The sequence below is a fragment of the Odocoileus virginianus genome, chromosome 30 (assembly GCF_023699985.2).
Source record: "Odocoileus virginianus isolate 20LAN1187 ecotype Illinois chromosome 30, Ovbor_1.2, whole genome shotgun sequence".
NCBI classification, from domain to species: domain Eukaryota; kingdom Metazoa; phylum Chordata; class Mammalia; order Artiodactyla; family Cervidae; genus Odocoileus; species Odocoileus virginianus.
Window position 1 is genome coordinate 23,229,163 of NC_069703.1, and position 21,739 is coordinate 23,250,901.

Here is a 21,739-nt window from a genome sequence, read left to right on the forward strand (position 1 = left end):
TCTGACCCACCCCTTCTAGGCCTGTCAGGGCTGAAGCAGGACAGTGTGGGTGGTCAGTCAGAGGTGGGACAAGGCAGGCATCTGAAGGGAACGCAGGAATTCAGGTGGAGAGTGGGGCATCTCCTATGTGGAAGAGGAAAGAGATGGGACTAGCTCAGAAGCCCTCTGCCCAGGCCAAGGTGGAACTCGCTGAGATGGGCAGAGAGCAGGAGAGGATGAGGGACAGGTGGGGGGCACAGACCTGGGGCCAGCAGGTTGGAGGGAGAGGAACTTGGGTACAAATGGGAGTGTTTGGGAGAGATGAGTGTGGTCCAGAGGCGGGAGGGAGGGAGGAGAAGCTCAGACAGGAAGGGATGTAGCAAGGTGGAACAGCTGCCCTGAACCAAGTGGTTCCTGTTGACACCCTAGAGCTTCCTCTCAGCCTTGGCTGTGTGATCTCCTGCCTCCCCACTCCCCACCTCCAACACATCTCAGAACCAGCTGGCCATCCCAAGTCCTGGAAAACCTGCAGGAGGTGTGTGTCTCAGCCCACCAGCTCCTAGGAGCCCCCTGGCCAGCCGGCTCACCTCATTGACCTGTGCCCAGTCAGCTTTACTCACCCTCTACCAGCAGCCGTGTGTAGGCGCTGTCTTGGCCGGCCTGGCAGCAGTAGGTGCCCTGATCCTCAGGTCGAACGTCATGGATGACCAGGCTGTGGGTGGGGCCGTGGCTGCGCAGCTGATACTTGTCCCCTGGGCACAGCTCGGCCCCTTCCCGCAACCAGCACACTTGACCCCCCGGCCGGGACACTGTCACCTCCAGCACCGCCCGGCGACCGACCAGAACCGTCTTCTCGCGAGGGGGCCGGCGGTGCATCTGCAGAGGCAGGGCTGAGAGTGGAGAACGAGGGCTTATTAAGTTAATAGGGACACGCAGGACCCCAGGAGAGACGCATCTTCCCTACCGCTCTGGCCTCCATTCCTGATCTTAGATCTCTATGCCACCAGCCCATTTCTCTCTACCCTCAACGCAAAGTCTCCTCTTCCTCAGGAAACGCACTGCCCTCTGTGACCCGCCCCCGGAGAGTCTCTCGAGGAAGGGGTGGGGAAGCAGGTTTCCTCGGACCAATCGCCAGCCTGCCAGTTCCGGGGGAAACCGTGTTCATTCCTGGTCGTCCCTGCCCCAGTTCTTACCCTCCACCTCCAGTTGAGCCACGGACTGGGCGGGTCCCGCCTGGAAGCGGACCTCACCAGCGTCCTCTGCGCGCAGTTCGCTCAGCACCAGAATGTGTTTCTTCCCTGGGGGTATAGGAGGCGCTAGCGAGGCCGGAGCGGCCTCTGGGGAAGGTGGGGGCTATAAAGATAGGGCCAGAGTAGGTCCCGGGGAGGAACGGGGATGCCGAGGGGGAAGAGGGGGCGGTCCAGCACCCAGGACTCCTGAGCTGGAGGTCAGGGAGAGGCGGAGAGACAGCTTCTGGGGCCGCGGGGCGGGACTCCTCGGAGCTGGAGGTGGACCTTAGGGCGGGGTCTGTCTGAGCCGGGGGGTGGGGCAGCAAGGGGGCCAGAGTGGGTAGAGGCTGCAGACCTTCTTGTCGGATGCGAACGCGGCCTCCGGGTCTCAGCATGCGGCCTCCGAGCTCCCAGCTCCCAGCTGTCTCGACCTCCGACACGGTGCACTCGAACGTGGCTCCGTCGCCTTCGCGGGCGCTCACGGACCTCAGCTCAGAGAGGACAGACACCTTGCGCTCTGGGGCGGAGCCAGGGGGCGTGAGGAGGGCGGTACAAGGCCCCGCCCATGCCACGCCCCCTCCTTAGAAGACGCTTCGCAAGTCCCCGGGGCAAGTCCGATCCGCAGCCCCGGCACCCACAGTAACGCCCGGCCCGGGCAGCACCTGGTACCCACCGTGCACCACTAGGTGAACGGGCCCAGCTCGGGCCATCCCCACCACGCAGCTGTAGGTCCCTGCATCCAAGGGGCTGCAGCGCCGCAGCTGGAGAAGGCGGCGCGTGCCGAGGGCCTGGACCCTGAGCCGAGAGCTGGGGGTGAGCGGCTGCCCATCCTAGGGGCGGGGGTTGCAAAGGGTCGCGGTGAAAACTCGGCCGGGCACAAGCGGCCCCGGCCCTGGTAGGCGGCGGCGCCCTCTGTTGATACCAAACACTTTCGAGGCACGCTTATGCTACGGGGTAGGGGCCTCCCCCTACCCCTAGGGGCCTTCTGGGCCCCGCCAGGAGTCTCATTGGGACGGCGTCACCCTTTGGGGACATTTGGTCTGAGAAGGGGCGCCACGACGCGGGAAGCTGAGAGTCATGTACCAATCATGTCAGCCATGTGTGTGGATTCTGGAATCAGGAAACCTGGATTCAAATGTGAACTCTATGTCTGCCTGGGGCAATACTTCACTCCACTGAACATCAGTCTCCTTAGAGATAATGAGGAGATCATAAGACCTGCCTCACTGGGCTGCTATAAGGTTAGAGGCTTAAATGTAAAGTAAACCTTAGCACATGCCAGGCACATGGCTTACTGAGTAGTAGTTCTTTCTGTTGGGGCATTGTTACTGCTCTCATGATGCTGAGGTGGGTTGGGCTTGGGCTGGGCTCTGACCTTCTCCCAGGTGACATCAGCCAAGGCCTGGGAAAGTGCGCACTCGAACGTAGCTGTGTCACCCTCGGTCACTTCAAGGTCCTGGAGCCCCCGCACAATGGTCACTGGGGCCTCTGGGAGTGGGAGAAGGAGGACACACTTGGACACAAGGGTCACTGATGGGCACATTTAGACAAGGTCACTTGTCTAGATCAACAGAGGCCACTGGTGAGTGGGGGGCATGCTGGGACAAGGGGTCCAAAGGGGATGCTGGTCAGTGGGGGACACAGTGAGATCAGAGGGGTCAACAGGGCAGGAATGGCCAGCCAGGGATGGGTCATCCCCCAGCCGGGGGTGGTCAGTGGGGGACATGGTGGGGCCAGAGGGGCATGGGAGAGACTGGAGCAGAGATGCCACCGCAGTCACCCATAGGCAGGCATAGTCACACTGGCTGGAATGGACAGGAGACCCTGGCCAGTGAGGGACACCAGGGGTTCAGAGGAGCAATGGGGGGACCCCAGAGTAGATGTGGTCAGTGGGGAACACACCAGGGCTGTAAGCAAGAGAAGGGGTCACTGAAGCAGAGTTGCCCATGGAGTCACTCTTTGGCACTGTTGAGGCTTAGTGATTAGAGGACCACACTCAGGCAGGCAGGCAGAGCTGCAGCAGGCAGTGGTGGCTAGTGGGCCCACACAGGCAAGGCAGTCACCAAGGACGTGGCGAGTCAGGGCGTCACACTCTGGGAGGGTCAGTGGGGGCCACACGGGTAGTGGGGTCAGCAGAATCACACCGGAGCAGTCAGCAGGCAGGCAGCAGTCCTAGAGGCCACACCTCTCACGGTGAGTCTGGCTGCGCAGCGCAGCGCATCCGCAGTGAAGGAGATGCAGCCTGAGTCGGCCAGGCCCAGGCCACTGAGGACCAGGTGGTGAGCGTGGCCCTCAGCCTGAATTTGGCACTTGGGCCCCGGCTGCAGCCGGACTCCACCCCGGGCCCATTCCCCAGTCACCCCCTCCTGGGACAGCTCCAGCTGGAATGTAGCACTGCCCCCCTCGATGACGGTCACATCCTCCAGAGGTCGAAGCACCCTTAGCTGCTTTGCTAGTTGGGGGGAGATGGGGAAAGAGGGGGAAAATGAGGCCTCCACATCTGGGCAGGGCTTTTGGGAGCCCCACACACCCCTTGGCTCTGTCTGCCTCTAACCCCTAATCTAGTAAGGCCCTTAGAACAAAGTTCAGAACCAGGGAGCAGGAAGAAAGGAGTGAAACCAGCCAGATGTGGGTGGAGAGAGGGGCTTACTGGGGTTAGGAGAGGGGACACATGAAAGGGGTGATGTGTGGTGGGGGTGGGTGAAGAGTTGGGGTGAGGGGTACTGTGACAAGAATTTAAAGTCAGACACATCAGGACTAGATCCCAACTCTGCCACATAGTTTGCTATGTAACGTTTGGCATACTGCTTGAACTCCCTGGGCCTCAGTTTCCTCAACTGTACAATAGTCGTTAGACATGTTAATAGCCGTGAGACATGGGTTTGTTGCGATTGAATGAATGAAATAAATCAGAAAAGAATACACATCACCACCAACAACCATTTACCAAGTTCTGTGTGGGTATTTCTCATATTATCCCGATTAAGGTTCTCAAAGACCCTTTTTTAGAGAAAACTTGGCTCAGAGAGGTTAAATAATTTGCCTGAGGCCATACAGTTGATAGAGGGCTCCATCTTGGGGGTGTGGAGGTGCTACTGCCAATCACCCCTACTTCTCAGATGGGCTTGTATATCCTGGGGCAGGTGACTGAAGGATAAATATGGCAAGTCTTTCTGGAATATAATAGTTATGTTTATAGCAAAGCCAACTTGGACATATGAAATGGAAACCAAAATCCACAGGGACTTCTACGGTAAATAGAAAACAGTAGAAAAAGAAAAGTTTTGTTTTGGGCAGGCTGCTTTGGGTCACGCTCCTGGGGGTCAGCCAAGGCTGACCTGCCTTGCTGGCGAGGGGCACTTTGGTGTGTGTCGGGGGCGGTCTGAGGGGCCCTGGGCCAGCCAGGAGAGGCTGCACCGCGGGGAAAGGGAGGCGTCAGGAGAAGACGGGGCACTCACGCCTCACGCTGAGCCGGGCCAGGGTGCGGTCGTGACGGCTCTCGCAGCCGTAGGTGCCCTGGTCGGCCAGCACGACGCCGTGGATGAAGAGGCGGTAGACGTGGCCGTCCTGGGCTGTGGACAGGCGGGAGTCAGGGGGCAGGGGCGCCCCACCTCGCATCCAGCGCACGGCCCCTGCCGCCCCCACACGGCCGGTCTCCACTTCGAGGCACACGTCCTGGCCTTCCTCCGCCCGCACGTCCTGCAGCCGCCGCAGGAACAGCAGCTCCGTTTCTGGGCAGGAAGAGAGAGCGGACCATGGAGCCTGGTGGGGCCGAATCCTGGCTCCCCCTTCTCAGGGACTGGTCTCCTGCCAGGGCTGGGGCTGGGAGAACAGGTTCGGGAACAGAACTTATTTCGTCTCCACCAGGACCGAACCTCGAACGTGCAGCCGGGCACTCGTGGACGTGCCCCCAGCCCGGGCAGTCACAGTCCCCGCGTCCTCGAGCCGGCAGCTTCTCACGGTCAGTGTGCGGCTTGACCCATTCTGGGTCATTTCTAGCTGGGGCCCTGGCGTGACAACGACCCCATTGCGCAGCCAAGTGATGTCGGCGTCTGGCGGGGAGACTTCACACCGGAACGTGGCGTCATCCCCCTCGTGGACAGTGAGCGGCGTCAGCTCTGAGACCAGCTTCACCAGTGGGGGTTCTGGGTGGGGGGGACAGGATCAGACAGTGAGGTGGGCTGGGTCTTTCTACTGCCCTCCTCCTCAGCCCCTCCTCATCCCCAGTAACAAGCCCTCATCCCCCAGTTATTAAACAGAATCTTCCCGAGGACCAGCTGTGTGTCAGTCATGAGCTGTTTTAAAGGACAAGATGTCAACTCCCTGCCTGCCACTCCTCACCACCTCATCTTCATGCTGGCCAGGCACCCAGCATGACTGACTCCCTAATAGTAACAGATTGTTTAGGACGAACCCTGCTGATCTTATGTAACTGTCACAACAGCCCTATAGGACAAACACTATCCTCCCCCTTGGGACCTGGGGCTCAGACAGTTTAAGTAACTAGCCAGTGTGTTAGACAACTACTGGGAAGGAGATTCGAGATCGGAACCTGGGGGGTTGACTCCAGAGCCCTCTGTCCCTGCTCTTTGAGGATGCCTGGAAAGGGGAGCCCTGAGCCCTCATCCACGGGATAGCTGTGCATGCACTGGTGGGCAGCGAGGTGGGTGGGGGTGAAGCCCTTGGTGGGAGGCCGGGGCCCCAGGGGCGTGAGGGGGGCACTGTTACCTTCCACGCTGACGAGGAAGATGCGGCTGTCCTGGGGCGTGTCGCACAGGTACTCCCCAGCGTCCCTGCTCCGTGCCCCCCGCACCCGCAGCACCTGCCTCGCCCCGTCCTGCTCCAGCTGCACCCGCCCCTGGCTGGCCAGGCGCTCCCCGTCCTTGTACCAGCGCACAGGGCCCCCCGGCCCGGAGAGGTGCACGGCCAGCTCTAGATCCCCGCCTGGGGTGCTGCGAACCCTCGTCTGGGCTGCCTCAGGGGCCACCACCCGCATGGGGGGCTCTGTAGGGTCAGGGCTGGGGGTCATTGGGAGGGAATGGCTCAAGGGCTGGGGAGGAGGGTGGTGGGAGGCCAGATGGGGAGAGGGACTGAGAGCCGTGGGGCAGGGGTGGGAGCTGGATGCACTAGAGAGGGGGAAGACTCGAGGGTTTAGGGGAGAGACTCTCAGGTTTCCTGCCCGGGGCTATACTCACCAGCCACTTGGACGGTGAAGCTGAGGCTGGGGGCCCCCGGTGCTGCCCCACACTGGCAGGTGTAGAGGCCTGTGTGGGTCGGGTCTGCAGCCCGGATGCAGAGGACGCGGCGGGGTCCTTCGGCTCGGAGCTCCAGGCCCTCGCCTGCCTGCACCGGCTTCCCGTTATGGTTCCAGAAGACCAGGGCACCAGCTCTGGACAGTTCACAGCTCAGCACCACCGGCTCCCCAGGGGCCACGCAGAGCGGGCCAGGGGCTGCCTCTGGGGCAAGGAACTGGACAGGGGGCTCTGGACAGAGAGCAGGTGTGTCAGCTCAGTGATGCCCCCCGCCCCCGCCTCCCAGACCCGGGCTGGCCAGGAGCACCCACCAGCCAGGCTGACGTTGAAGGTGACGGCTTCATCGCGAGTCTCACACACATACTCCCCGGCGTCCTCCGACTGGGCATGAGGCAAGGTCAGGGTGCGGGTGGGCCCCTCGGCCCCCAGCTGCAGGGCATCCGATGCTTCCACCTCCAGCCCATCCTTGTACCAGCGCACCTGGGACCCAGCCGGGGCCACCTCGCAGCGCAGCTCCACGCGCCCTGGAGCCCTGAACTGCAGGTCCAGGGAGCGGGCTGCTGGGTGCACAATCCTCTCTGGAGGGGCTGGTGGGTGAACAGAGAGAGAGGCAGGTGGGCTCGGCCTCTACCAGCCCGACCACTGGCTTCCCAGTCCTCTCCCTTTGCAGAGCAGCTCTTGGGAAATGGTACCACCCACAATCCATGGGCACTTACGTGTGCCAGGTGTCATGCTAAGGACACTACAGTTCTTTTCTCAGCTACTCCTGACACTCCCTATTGCTGGCTTCACTTTATAGATGAGGACCTGAAGCCTCTTTACAGGGAACTGACTTGCCCAGGGTTGCATGGACAGAAAGAGGTAGACCCACACTCACGGATCTATCTAACCCCAAAGCACAGCCCTCCCTACACCCCATTTCCTGTCTCTTTTCCCTGCTTTGCCTCCAATGACCTGATCACCACTTGAAAAACCACCTGTTTCCTTTATTTGCTGTCTGTCTGCTCTCACAAGAAGGCAAGCTCCATAAAGACAGGTTTTCTCCCCTTGTTTCATTACTGAGTCCATCAGCAACAGAACAGTGCTAAGCAGATCAGTGTTTGTTGAATACAAGAATGAATGAGCACTCCTGATTGCTAGGCTCTCACCATCAGGCCTCTGGCCACTGTCCCAACCTGGTTAAGGCAACTCAGGGCTCTCTGATGGCTGAGAATAAGGAGGCTGGGAGAGGAGGGCAGGCTGGACAGGGGGAAAGCTGTGTGCGGCACGTGGGGGCCCCGAAGGTGCAGGAACTGGGAGGGGTGGGTGTCTGTCCCTCAGCCTCCTGCCTCACTTCCTCCCCAGGGGGGTCTCAGAGCCTGCCCACCTGTGACGGTGACAGTGAAGAAGGCTGAGTCGTCTCCGGCGTCGCATACGAACTCGCCCCCATCCTCGGGCTGGGCGGCGGGCAGCACCAGGCGACGGCGGGGCCCGTCGCTCTCCAGCACCAGGGCCTCGCTCTCCTCCACCTCCAGCCCATCCTTGTACCAGCGCACCGGGGCGTCCTCCCGAGACAGCTCACACATCAGCACCACACACTCCAAGCTCACGGCCACCAAGGTCACCTCGTCTCGGGGGTATAGGATGCGCACTGGGGGTTCTGCAGAGTAGGGACAACCATAGCCTGTCACAGACTCACCGTCAGCCTCCCTGGAGCCATCTGGCAGCATGAAGTCCCGGTCGCCCAAATCGTTGAGTGATAAAGATAGTAATAGGTCCAAAATCTGTTCTCTGAAATCCCCGGGGCCATAAGTGTTACAGAATCCAGAATGCTTCCAATTCTAGAAATGGTGCATTTATCATATAGAACATACTCCTCCTTAGCCCTCACTGTGGGACCCCCCCATAATCAATCATATCAACATCTCTGCAGTGTAACATATGGAGATACACCCTAAGCAGGATAATTTAAAAGTGCAAATAGCTTCACAGAGTTAAGCTCAGGTTTTACGGAAATAACTTCTAATACCAAACATACAAAAAGTCTTTGGATTTTAAGTGGGTTTTTTTTTGTTGTTGTTGTTTCAGGATTGTGGATAAGGGATGGCAGATCTTTAATAGTATTGGTAAGTACTTGTATATCACTTGCTAAAGTTCCAGGACAGTTGTAAGCACTTTACACCCTGATAGCAATCCTAGGGAGTAGGTACTGTTTTATACTCATTTCCCAGACAAAGAAACTGAGGCATAGAGTGGTTAAACAACTTCCTTATGGTCACAGCTGGCTACACCTACCCTAGGGCAGGAGGAAAAACCACCATTCGATAAAGGGAAGCTCCCTATTGCAAAATTCAAACTTAAATTGAAGAGAGTGGGGAAAACCAGTAGATCATTCAGGTATGACCTAAATCAAACCCCTTAGGATTACACACTTGAAGTGAGACATAGATTCAAGGGATTAGATCTGATAGACAGAGTGCCTGAAGAACTATGGACAGAGGTTTGCAACATTGTACAGGAGGCAGTGATCAAGACCATCCCCAAGAAAAAGAAATGCAAAAAGGTGAAATGGTTGTCTGAGGAGGCCTTACACATAGCTGAGAAAAGAAGAAAAGCAAAAAGCAAAGGAGAAAAGGAAAGATATACCCATGTGAATGCAGAGTTCCAAAGAATAGCAAGAGAGATAAGAAAGCCTTCCTCAGAGATCAATGCAAAGAAAGAGAGGAAAACAACAGAATGGGAAAGACTAGAGATCTCTTCAAGAAAATTAGATATACCAAGGGAACTTTTCATGCAAAGATGGGCACAATAAAGGACAGAAATGGTATGGACCTAACAGAAGCAGAAGATATTAAGAAAAGGTGACAAGAATACACAGAAGAAAAATCTTCATGACCCAGATAACCACAATGGTGTGATCATTCACCTAGAGCCAGACATCCTGGAATGCAAAGTTAAGTGGGCCTTAGGAAGCATCACTATGAACAAAGCTAGTGGAGGTGATGGAATTCCAGTTGAGCTATTTCAAATCCTCTATGATGCTATGAAAGTGCTGCACTCCATACGTCAGCAAATTTGGAAAACTCAGCAGTGGCTACAGGACTGGAAAAGGTCGGTTTTCATTCCAATCCCAAAGAAAGGCAAAGCCAAAGAATGTTCAAACTACTCCACAATTGCACTCATCTCACACACTGGCAAAGTAATGCTCAAAATTCTCCAAGCCAGGCTTCAACAGTATGTGAACTGTGAACTTCCAGATGTTCAAGCTGGATTTTGCAAAGGCAGAGGAACTAGAGATCAAATTGCCAACATCTGTTGGATCATAGAAAAAGCAAGAGTTCCAGAAAACATATACTTCTGCTTTATTGACTACGCCAAAGCCTTTGACTGTGTGGATCACAACAAACTGTGGAAAATTCTTAGAGATGGGAATACCAGACCACCTTACCTGCTTCTTGAGAAATCTGTCTGCAGGTCAAGAAGCAATAGTTAGAACTGGACATGGAACAATAGACTGGTTCGATATTGGGAAAGGAGTACGTCAAAGCTATATATTGTCACCCTGCTTATTTAACTTATATGCAGAGTACATCACATGAAATGCCAGGCTGGATAAAGCACAAGCTGGAATCAAGATTGCCAGGAGAAATATCAATAATCTTATATATGCAGATGACACCACCCTTATGGCAGGAAGTGAAGAAGAACTGAAGAGCTTCTTGATGAAAGTGAAAGAAAACAGTGAAAAAGTTGGCTTAAAACTCAGCATTCAGAAAACTAAGATCATGACATCTGGACCCATCACTTCATGGCACATATATGGGGAAACAGTGGAAACAATGACAGATTTTATTTTCTTGGGTTTCAAAATCACTGCAGATAGATGGTGACTGCAGTCATGAAATTAAAAGACACTTGCTCCTTGGAAGAAAAGTTATGACCAACCTAGACAGCATATTAAAAAGCAGAGACATTACTTTGCCGACAAAGGTCTGTCTAGTCAAAGCTATGGTTTTTCCAATAGTCATGTATGGATGTGACAGTTGGACTATAAAGAAAGCTGAGCACCAAAGATTTGATGCTTTTGAACTGTGGTGTTGGAGAAGACTCTTGAGAGTCCCTAGGACTACAAGGAGATCCAACCTGTCCATCCTAAAGGAAATCAATCCTGAATATTCATTGGAAGGACTGATGCTGAGGCTGAAACTTCAATACTTTGGTCACCTGATGTGAAGAACTGACTCATTTGAAAAGACCCTGATGCTGGGCAAGATTGAAGGCAGGAGAAGAAGGGGACGACAGGGGATGAGATGGTTGGATGGCATCACCGACTCGATGGACATGAGTTTGAGCAAGCTCTGGGAGTTGGTGATGGACTGGGAAGCCTGGTGTGCTGCAGTCCATGGGATCACAAAGAGTCGGACACAACTGAGCGACTGAACTGAACTGACAAGACTCTGCCAGCAGTGGTAGGGATTCCAGGCGAAGGCTTGTAGGAAACTCAGTAATGAATTTGCATCTGTGCCCGAGTCCCCTGGGGATGTTAAATGCCGATTCGAGTTCATCTCTAACTGCTCTGGAGTGGTCAGCCTTTCACAGAAAGGAGCCATGTCAATGTGGGAGGTGACCAGGGCATTGAGCGCCTGCCTGCCCAGGTATCTACGCACCTTGGAGGTCTCCCAGAATCGTCTCCAAGACTCAGAAGTGGTACTTCAGCATTCGGCCCCCTTGTGGCTGGCTGGGGAACTGCTAGCTTCCCAGTCTAGGTCTTTGGAGTGGGGTTGTATGGGCAGACATGCCCACCAGTGCACATCCAGCTCTTGCCTCTGCCTCCCTAACTGGGCTTGTTCTAAGAGTCTGTAGGATGCAGGTTGGTTCTCTGGGCCTAGCAGTGCCATGAGATGTTGGAGTGTGGCTGCCTGAGTGGAGGGGAGGTGATGGAGGCAGAGGAGTGAGGATGGCATGCAGCCATGGGACTGGGGAGCCTGCACGGCTGTGGGACCTCAGCTTGGCATTGGACCTGATTCTCCTGGTCCACAGCCAAGGTGGTGTGTTGTGCGAACTTCCCAGGAAGAATCTGGTGTTTTGTGGGGAGGCCAATTATGGGCTGGAATGTGTGTGTCTGCAGCCACGATGTCTGGCCAGGGCTTGGGCTGGGAGAGGCTGAAGGGACCCACTACAGGATAGAATATGTGCAGAAAGGCCTTTTTTGGTTTTGTGGCTTGTGTGTTTCAGGCTGTCCTGTCTGGGGTGCAGAGAGTTGGGAGGCCCTAAGTAGCTCAAATCTAGGCTGAAGCCTTGTTTCTAGAGCAGTGGGGAGGGCAACCAGAAGGTTCCGACATCGGGATGGTTGCTCCAGTGCAGCCAGTGGGTTCTTCAGTGCCACCCAGAGCCGCCTGGGTTTTACACTCCCTGCCCCGCTCAGGTACACACTGGGATCGGCGCTATGAGCTGCAGCCCCAAAGTTTCTGGCAATGAACCATCACTTCCATAATCATCCTGTGCCTTCCCGCTTTGAACATTCACCTCTGACCTTCAGTCCAAACCCAGACCCCCACTTAGCTAACTCAGCCCCTGCTCCAAATATCTGTTCTGAAGCCACTTCCTGCCTGCTAGCCAACCAGGTTAGCATCCCCCAGCCCTGAGCTCTCACTGCACCTTACTGCGACACTCCCTCCAAGACTTAAGGTGTCTGGCTTTCCTGCCAGGCTATGCACTCCTGCACAGGATGCACGTGTGTCTGTGAGCTACCGAGTGTCCAGAGCCTGGCCCAGGACTGGCTCCTGCGGGTGGCACGGTGACTCTCCCCGAGGCCCTCCCTGACCTCCTGTCGGGCTCTCAAGCCCTCATCCCTCCACAGCACTTGTCACGAAGTGTCACCGTACATTTATTTGCGTGTTTATTGGTTAAACACAGGGGTCGCAAACTCAAATGCCCACGGGGGCCAGGCTGAAGCAGTCTAGGAAGGGGAGCAAAAAAGAACAGTGGGGGGTGGGGGTGGGTGTGAGACAGAGGAATGTGGGCCCCGAATTATGGGGGCAGCTGCTACTCAGCGCCAGCTGTTCGTCGCCAAGGGGGGAAGCGGGACCAGAGGCGCCGGGTCTTCGGCTTTTTCAAGAGGATGCATAACTCCGGGTTGTTATTGGAACTGTCCTGACTTTGGTATGACTCTGCAGGCCAAACACAACACACCTGTGGGCTGTATGGAGCCCAAGGGACTGCCGGTTTGCGACCCCTGGTTAACAGCTGTACCCCCCCACCCAGCTAGACCGGCACCTGTCTGAAAGCAGGGACTTTATCTGCAATAAGCATCAGCGACCCACAGCACCTAGCCCAGTGCCTGACACATATAAAGTGCTCAGTTAGTGAGCTGGTGGAGCACAGCTATTCCCGGCCTTAGGCGCCAGGGATGAGCCTGCTTCCTCCAACAGGGACCCTGGGGTCTTCTGGGCAGGGACCACCCCCCCCACCAGTTCATGCACCCACAGTCCCCCTCCCCCTCCCCAATGTGCTAGCTAGGGGCTATGTGGCCAGCTCCCCAAGGGCTCAGGGCCGTCCTCTGGTGACCCCAGGGGCGGGGGTGGGCCCACACCTGTGACGGTGACCGTGAACGAGGCGGATTCGTCATCGATTTCACACAAGTACTCGCCCGAGTCTTCGAGCTGAACGGCGGGCAGCACCAGGCGGCGCACCGTGTCCTCCTTCTGCAGGAGCAGCGCAGGACTCTCCACCACCTCCTCGCCATCCTTGGTCCAGCGCACCTCGGCCCAGGGCCGGCACAGCTCGCAGGTCAGCACCACGCGCTCCAGGCGCACGGCCGCCACATACACCTTGCCGCTGGGGTACACGATCCACGAGGAGACGTCTGCAGGACACGACACAGCCATGGCTGGGCATCTGGGGCTGGGGCCGAGGTGCCCAGCCACCTTGCCCGGTTCACGCCTGTTCCCTACTCCCAGAAGGTGGGCTGCATGCTGAAGAAGAGGGTCTTCCCTTGGACCAGGGCTCACAGTGGTTCAGAAGGTTACTCACAAGGTTACTCACAGCTAGAGACATGACCATGGTCCCCAAAGCACAGCAGGGGCGTGGTGGCACAGTGGGGACCGTGGTGTCAGCCTTACCTGTGGAAACTCTCCATTCTCTGGGTGGGGACAGGGCTATACGAAGGGTGAGGTTGGGGAGAGGAGGGCTGGGTGCCCAGATAGAGCTGGGGTCTCCCACAGGAGATCTTTGACTCCTCTAGTGCTTGGGTCTCCTCACCCCCCACTACCATCCCTAAGGCTCCCCTTGAAGGGCCTTCAGGAAAACAGAGAAGGCAGGCTTCCTTGTGCCATGTAGGTATGGCTAGTGTGCTTATAATAATACATTTTCTGCAGTGGCTGAACCTCAGCATGCAGACCATGGGTCGGGGGGAAAAGGGTGGGGTGTGATCAGCTGGGGGGGTTGGGAATGGTGGCCCAGGAGTGTGCCGGCTGTCCAGGCGGGAGCAGGGCACAGCTGCCCCATCCCGTGGCCCGCCTGGAGCCCCACCTGTGATGGTCACAGTGAAGTAGGCGCGCTCGTCCCCAGCGACGCACTGGAACTCGCCCCCGACGGAAGGCTGGGCAGAGGGCAGCACGAGACGGCGGTGGGGCCCTTCACTCTCCAGCAGCACGAAGTCGCTCTCCTCCACCTCCTGCCCGTCCTTGTACCAGTGCACGGGGGCATCCTCCCGGTCCACCTCACAGGTCAGCATGACGCACTCGGAGGTGATGGCATGCACAAACACGTGCTCCCGGGGGGCCACGAGGTGCACTGGGGGGTCTGGGGGGAGCAGAGATGGGGTCACACCGACACCCACACACAGAACACCTGAGTCCATGGTGGCTGGGAGGAGGGCGGGTTCTGGGGCAATGACGTGGAGTACTCAGGGCATGGTGGGTGAGGAGTCACAGGTCAGTATCGCCGATCCTGCGGACAGGCCTGTGAGTCCCCAGAGGATCCGAGGATGCTGGGTGGGGACACAGAGGGCCTTTGTCTAGGCTGAGAGGAGGTCACTGCTTGCTGCTGCTTTTACCAGGAAGCCCCCGGTGCATTGACCCCAGGACAGGGAGGAGGTGGGAGATGGGAATGATTCAGTGTTGTCACCTTGGTGTAACACCCCCTACAGGTAGTGAGCTCCCCGTCACAGAGCACATTCACGCAGGGGCAGAGGACCTTCTGGCAATGGGGCTGTAACAGGATTTCCACTCAAGTGAGAAGACTGAGCTGGTTCAATGGTTCCAGAGTTGTCCTCCTAGAGTGGATCTCAAAGCTCTGTCCTGGATATTCTGGCTCTGGAGGCCTGGGGTGGGGGTGGGGGGTGGGGAGGGGCTATGCACTAATAACAGGTTTCCAGGGTGTCTCTGAAGCAGCCAGAACATAGACTGGCTTCCAAGAACCTCTGGACCACTGCACCTAAAGCTTTCCTTTGACCCTGACCTCCCGCGGCATGGAATAAGCAGTCCTGGGTGTGAACCCAGATAGCATAGTTGCTGGCTGTGTGATTGTGAGCAAGTTGCATAACCTCTCTGAGTCTCAGCTACTTCATCCGTGAATGGAGATATACTGGCTCTCATGTAGCCTTGAATGTTGAATGAAAGTGTACATTTCAAGTATCCAGCACAGGGCTTGGCTAGCAGGTGCCTAACAAATGTTAGCTCCCACCTCCCCTGCCCTTCACTGATTTGAGGTCCCCTCACATCCCTCCCAGCAGAGGGTACATGAGGGCCAAGTGTGCTGGAGGGTAGTGTGGGGGCAGCGTGATCTGCAAACATGTCCCCTGGCCCCCCAGGCCCTCCCTGGAAGGGACCCTCAAGCAGGCAGAGCAGGGGGTGGGGTAGGATGGGCACAGCCCCCTGGGTCAGCCTCAGCTAGGGGAGCCTAGGCCGCCTCAGTCCCTGACCTTGGACGGAGACGCTGAAAAAGGCTGAGACGCCTTCCGTCCTGCACTCGAACTCGCCGCTGTCCAGGACCTGGGCCTCGGGCAGGATCAGGCGGTGTTTGCGCCCGTCCATCTTCACCACCAGTGACTCGCTCTCCTCCACCTGCTGCCCATCCTTGTACCAGCTCGCTGGGAAGTCCACCCGCGAGAGCTCACAGGTCAGTACCACCCGATCCAAGGTCGTGAAGGTCAGCGACACCTTGTCCTGGGGGCTCAGGATGTGCACAGGGCTCTCTGCGTGGGGAAGAGGTGTGGTCATGGGTAGCACCCTGGTCGTGCTCTGCTTACCCAGTGAGCACCCCACTGCAGGGCACGTGCTGGGGGTGGGGGCTGGGCACATCAGGCCAGACGACTGTCGTGATGCATTTGTTGGTTTTAAAAATTTGTTTTGCATTTACACACCAACTCTCAAGAGCAGTGGTTTTAGTGTGCAGAAGAATTCCCAGAGAGCCTGCTAAAAATGCAGATTCCTAGGCTTTGCCCCTGCCCCCGTCCCAGCATGCAAGGGTCAAAGACTCTGCATTATAAACCAGCCCTCAGCATGACTCTGACATTGGTGAAAGTATTAGTCATTCAGCCTTGTCTGATTCTTTGCAACCCCATGGACTTCTCCAGGAAAGAATGGGTTGCCATTCTTCTCTCCAAGGGAGCTTCCTGACCCTTCCTGACCTGATTGAATCCAGGTCTCCAGCATTGCAGGCAGATTCTTTACCACCTGAATCACCAGGGAAGCCCAATGTTAGTGAAAAAAAGTGAAAGTATTAGTTGCTCAGTTGTGTGTCTGACTCTTTGAGACCCCATGGACTATAGCTTGCTAGGCTAATCTGTCCACAGAATTCTCCAGGCAAGAAGGATTGGGTTGCTATTTCTTTCTCCAGGAGTTCTTCCCAACCTAGGGATTGAATCCAGGTCTCCTGCATTGCAGGTAGATTCTTTACCATCTGAACCTGGGTTGTATTTTAGTAATGCTGCTCTTTGTGGTTATTTCTTACTTTGTCCTCCTCCTGGGCTGCTGCCGGCTAACTGCCTCCAGGCCCTGTACGTGGACACTGAGGAATTCCATGACTGGCCTTACAAATTCCAGCAATGGTGCAACAGCAAATGCCAGTGCGTTCCCTGAACTTTCAGACTCCTGCCAAGAACTGTCATCCTCAGGGAGGCCTCATTCCTTCTCCTCTCCTCTTTCCTCAGGGTGGCAGAGTGCGATACTGAAGCCAGACCTCCTGCATTCATAATCCGGCACTAGCACTCATCAGTTTTATGACTTTGGGCAAGTCACTGAACCTGTGTCTGTTTTCCCAATCTGTAAAATGGGATGACAAAAAACACATCTTGTAGGGCTGTTGAGAGGTCTGTGCTAATTAATACATGTAAAGCAATTAGGATTATGCCCGGCACATAGGAAGTGACTCCGATAGTGTTAACCATCACACAGTAGGGCAGGAAATGGTCAGGGACTAGGGGCCAAGGTCTGTGTCTTTAAGATGACAAAACATGACAGAATTCTGCAAACCACAAAGTACCCCTAGAGAATTTGGATATGAGGCTGGTGAAGATAACAAGGGGTCTCCTATACTGGCTTTTCTGGTGGCTCAGACGGTAAAGAATCCGCCTACAATGCAGGAGACGTAGGTCTGATCTCTGGGTTGGAAAGATCCCCTGGAGGAAAGAACGGCAGCCCACACCAGTATTCTTGCCTGGAGAATCCCCATGGACAGAGGAGCCTGTCAGGGTCGCAGAGAGTCAGACACGACTAAGCGACTAAGCACAGGTAGAAACTGAACTTCTGGATCCCTGAGTGCTCAATCTGAGCTCACCTGGGATGCTCCTGGTTCCTGGCCCAGATGTGAGAAGCACGAATAGCAGGTGCCTCATTTTGCTAACGGGACTTCTATGTCTTGACCCGATCTGCCCACCGTGGTCCCCACCAGCACCAACCTTGGATGGTGAGGGCGGCCGAGTCCTGCACACCAGGGCAGCTGAAGCCGATCAAGGCGCCGCTGTCCTGATGTCGGACGGCCTGCAGGATGAGCCTGTGCTGCAGGCCATGCTGTTCCATCCGGTACCGCAGGGGCCCGGGCCCCACCTGGCCCTCTGGCTCCTTACTCTTGAGCTCCTCCCCGTTAAGGAACCAGGTGCCCTGGATGACGGTGGAGAGATCCAGGGAGAAGACGGCGTCTTCCCCGTCATACACCTGCACGTCCTCCAGACCGGCCACCAGGCGAGCTGTGGGCACTGAGTTTGCACAGAGCACAGCTATGAGAACCAGGGGGCGGGCAGAGGGCAGAGGCTGGCAGGTAGACGGCATGTAGCAGAGGGATGGGGGAGGGCGGGGAATGGAGGAAGAGTGACGGGGAGGGCACGACTTCAGGTACAGCCACTGACAGCCTGGGCTGACAGGACCGACTCACCCAGGTGAGCAGACCCGTGGAACACCACGTGGGGGCTGCGGCCGTGTTCGCTGACGGTGCAGACCCGGAAGCGGTAGTCGCCCTCGGTCGGCACACAGTCCCCGGGCACTTCCACAGCCCCGGCTTTCTCAATGCTGAAGCACTGGACCCAGTCTTCCGAGCCCACCTCCTGCCGCTCCAGCCGGTAGATGAAGGGGGTTTCGGGGGTGGGGTCTGGAGGCTTCCAGGTGAGCAGGACTGTGTTCCTGTGGCCCTTGAACATCTCGGCCAACAGTGGGGGTCCCGGGGGATTATGCTTGACGCCTGAGACAGAGGCAAGGTTTGCATCCGAGCCCTGTTCCAGCCTCCCACAGCCCTGCGACCTAAAGTCGCCTTTGCCAACCCAGACTCTGTCATCTGGTCACCTTCCTACCCTGACCGTCATGTCCAGCCCTTGAGGAGGCTGCCTAGGGGCTTTGGGGCCCTCACATTTGACTCTGAGCAGAGTGGTGGTCCGGGAGTTGCCCAGACTGAAGGTGACCTCCCCGGCATCTTCTCGGGTGACCCCTGGAAGGACCAGGGCGTGCATGTGGCCCGAGCTGCTCTGGCAGGTGGCCGGCAGGTCCTCCCCGTCGCGGCTCCAGCGTCCCTCCACCCCAGCCTCGCGAGTCTCCACCAGCAGCACCGCGTTTTCGCCCTCAAAAACGTCGAGCTTCCGGGGCAGCCGCTTCAGGATTGGCCCTGAGACACGGATGGGATATTATCAGCCCGCGGTCTGGGCACCGGACTGCCTCGGTCTCGGCCTCCCCCCGCCACCAGCCAGCCGACCTTTGACCGTCACGTTGGCCACGGTGCGCACCCGGCCGCGCATCTCGCACAGGTAGACGCCGTCGTCGTCCGCCTTCAGCCTGTGGATGATGAGGCGGCGGACCGTGCCCTCCTCGATTTGCTCGTACTTGCGGCAGGGCAGCAGCCGCTGGTCCTCGCGGAACCAGGCGGTGGGAATGCGCGAGTTGGGGACTTTACACTCCAGCACCGCAATTCCATGCTCCCGGCCCTCCACGTCCTGCAGCGGCCTCGAGAAGCGGAGGCGGGGCTCTGTGGAGAAGGTAGAGACCAGAGAAGGTTCTGGAGAGGGCCCTGACTGGAAGAAAGACCCTCCTCCGTCACCCACTGCCTAAACCCACGGTAGCTCGGGCCATTTGTTCTTCTCCCAGAGCTAGAGGCGTTGTATAATCAGAAAAACCCTCAGAAAGGAAGTCAGACGACCCGAATTCTAGTTGACCCTAACACATCACCTTGACCAAGGCCATCTTGGGCTTAGATGTTGGGCTGCAGTTTCTTTATTTTTAGAGCAGAAAAAGGGATGAAAGGGCTTGGGGCTGTATCAGGGATTTTCAAAATATTCCGTGGGGCCCCTCATGGGCACCACACACAATTCTACAAGGGTTTGAGTTGAACTTCATTTTGAAAGTACTTCAACCACTTTTAAAACTGCATTTTATAAAAAGAAAGCATGATGACAGAAACCGCCAGTGGGGTCACTCGGGCTGCCAGGAGAGCACGTCTGTCTTGTCACTTGGCTCTGGGAATCCTGGCCTTCGTCCTGGGCTTTTCTGTCCTCAGGGGGTGAGAGTTCAGCTCTGCCTGGCCGGTTTGTGCACGTCAAACTGTACCCAAGAGGCCACCACCGTGGTACAGGTGCCACATGCTTGACTGCGTGCCTGGCCGGACTCGGGAGATTTGCCAACTATTTTTCCTCTGAGGGAAAGAGTTGGGTAATAACTAGTGAAGGTATTATGCCGTGAGGTTGTGATGAGCTCCTATTATAGGCAGCTTTAACTTCCAATGTGAATTGGGTGTGTTTTTCACCCCTGACTTTTGTATTTATGAGCAATGTAAGCGTTTATTTACCATTGGGGGCTCAACTTTGAAATATAAATTTCCTCTCCTTCACCTTCTTCCTCTTGCAAACCTGGAGAGCAGTCTGATGACAGAATATTCAAAAATTGGGGGACATTTTTTTTGCCCTCAAGTTTTCTCCCTTTGGTGTGAATCAGGAGTTTGTCAGTGTGACACCTGAAGCTACGCTTTCCCCATGGGCTCAAAAGCTAGACCCAGTTATGAATGGTTAAAATGTGTGTGGTTAATAAGATAGATCCCTTGTTCTCATTGACTGACTTTATAAATATATGTTACAAATTTGGATTTAGAAATTTACACCCATAAAACAATCCTTTTATATAATATACGGGGCCCCAATGGGGTTTCCATTGGGGGATGGGTAGTGAAATAACAAAGAGGCTGAAAAACACTGAACTACAAGAGTTGTAGGCCCCTCTGGGTCAATCATTCAATCATTCCTTGAAGCCCTTTATGGAAGAGTGGTTTTCCACCATCTGCCTCAGAATCATTTGGAGAGAGCTTGCTAAGAAGTTCCTGGAGCAGGGACCTTGGAGCTGGCCTAAACCCGAATCCCTGGGGGATGGGAGGGAGGGAGGTGGGAAATGGCATTTTAATATTTAGCCTCCCTTACTCCTCGCTGCCTTCTAGGCACTGAGTGGGGCTGGAGTTAGGGGGGTCAGGGAGGGCGCTGGAGGCCCCTCCCCGGCCCCGGCCGCCCGGGGGCGCCGCGGTACCTTTCACGTGCAGCTGCACGGCACTCAGCGTCTGGCCCGCCGAATTGCGCGCGGCGCACACGTAGAGCCCGCGGTCCTTGGCCTGGCAGTACAGCACCTTGAGCACAAAGCCGCCGTCTCGGTCGCGGTACATGAGGCGGCGGCGATCGGGGAGCAGCGGGCGGCCCTCCCAGTGCCATTCGATCTCGGGCTCCGGCTTGCCCATCACGTAGCAGCGGAACTTGGCGTGCTTGCCCTCGTTCACCCAGAAGGTCTTGGGCGCGCACTTGAGCGGCTCCACCACGGGCGTGGGGGCCTCGTCGGGGTCCTCGGGCGGGCTCTCGGGGGGCTGCTGCACCTGCAGCAGCGCCCCGGCCCGCGCGTGGCCGTGCGCGTTGCGGGCGTGGCACACGTAGACGCCCGAGTCGGGCAGCCGAGCCGCCAGGATGCGAAGCGCCAGGTTCGCGCCCGCGCCCGCTCGGCCCTCGACGCTGCCCGGCTCGAGTGAGAAGTGGCTGCTGTCCCACACTTCGTCCAGCGCCATCCCATCCTTCTCCCAGTAGAGCGTGGGCGCGGGGAGGCCCCCCACCTGACACTCTAGCACCACCTCCGCCCCCCGCAGCACCCACTGGGACCGGGGCCCCGTCAGGAACACTGGGGCGCCCTCCCCGGCTCCGGGCGGCGGCAGCGGGCGCTCGGCGAGCTGGGGCTCGGGCTCGGGGGCCGGCGGCTCCAGCACGGTGACGGCGGCCGCCGCGTAGGCCTCTCCGGCCGAGTTGCGGGCGCGGCACACGTAGACCCCAGCGTCGGTGGGCAGGGCGCCGCTCAGCAGCAGGCAGTGCTCGGCGCCGTCCACCGGGAAGCTCAGGCGATCGGAGGCCGCCAACTGCTGCCCGCCCTTCTCCCACACGACAATGGGCGGCGGCTCCCCCAGCACCACGCACTTGAGCTCGGCCTCCGCGCCACTTACCACCCGCACGGGCCGCGGGAAGCGCAGGAAGCACGGGGGGCTCCCCTGATCCCCCGAGCCCGCCTTCATCGCGGCGGCGCAAGGGCAGGCCGCGAGCGGCGGCGGGAGCCTGGGAGGCGGGGCGCGTCCGGGGACTGGGCGCCGGGACCCGCGGGGCTCTCTGCTGGCCGCCCGCTCGCGGCTCGCCTCCTTACCCTCCGCCCGGAGCTGCGGCGGCAGCGGCGGCAGCAATTCTCGGGCTGGGGGCCCAGGGCTCAGGGGGGAGTCCTTCCTGTTTGCCTCACCAGCGAGGGGCCCCGCAGCCTCCCCTGCCTGCGGCCTGGCTTCCTGCTCCGGAGAGCCGGCCTTCCCAGCCCCCTC

At 57.4% G+C, this 21,739-nt stretch overlaps 1 protein-coding gene across 2 annotated transcripts; it reads right to left on the bottom strand.

Annotated features, from left to right (window-relative positions):
* Positions 1 to 591: 591 nt before the first annotated feature.
* OBSL1 (obscurin like cytoskeletal adaptor 1) lies at positions 592 to 21,733 on the bottom strand. Of its 2 annotated transcripts, XM_020904842.2 has the most exons (20): positions 20,431 to 21,733; positions 18,620 to 18,889; positions 18,281 to 18,532; positions 17,813 to 18,115; positions 17,340 to 17,636; positions 15,363 to 15,635; positions 13,970 to 14,242; positions 13,032 to 13,304; positions 7,827 to 8,099; positions 6,772 to 7,047; positions 6,404 to 6,691; positions 5,937 to 6,212; positions 5,084 to 5,353; positions 4,667 to 4,939; positions 3,394 to 3,660; positions 2,584 to 2,696; positions 1,882 to 2,038; positions 1,564 to 1,725; positions 1,173 to 1,277; positions 592 to 869 (listed from the first exon to the last, which is right to left on the bottom strand). In XM_020904842.2, the coding sequence occupies exons 1-20, from the start codon at positions 21,446 to 21,448 to the stop codon at positions 592 to 594; spliced, it is 5,697 nt and encodes a 1,898-aa protein (XP_020760501.2). In that variant the 5' UTR covers positions 21,449 to 21,733. The 2 variants fall into 2 exon arrangements, with proteins under 2 accessions (XP_020760501.2, XP_020760503.2); XM_020904844.2 differs by lacking the exons at positions 592 to 869; positions 1,173 to 1,277; positions 1,564 to 1,725; ... (7 more) ...; positions 6,772 to 7,047; positions 7,827 to 8,099 and adding an exon at positions 12,324 to 12,609 and having other exon boundaries at positions 20,431 to 21,723.
* Positions 21,734 to 21,739: the final 6 nt, after the last annotated feature.

What these genes read in the sequence shown, in the direction of transcription:
- OBSL1 (XM_020904842.2), bottom strand. Translation starts at nt 21,448, where the DNA reads ATGAAGGCGGGCTCGGGGGATCAGGGGAGCCCCCCGTGCTTCCTGCGC. An exon ending in CTTCAACGTCAGCCTGGCTG is followed by an intron (nt 6,692 to 6,771) that starts GTGGGTGCTCCT and finishes CTCTCTGTCCAG; the next exon opens with AGCCCCCTGTCCAGTTCCTT. An exon ending in CTGATGTCACCTGGGAGAAG is followed by an intron (nt 2,039 to 2,583) that starts GTCAGAGCCCAG and finishes CCCCGCCCCTAG; the next exon opens with GATGGGCAGCCGCTCACCCC.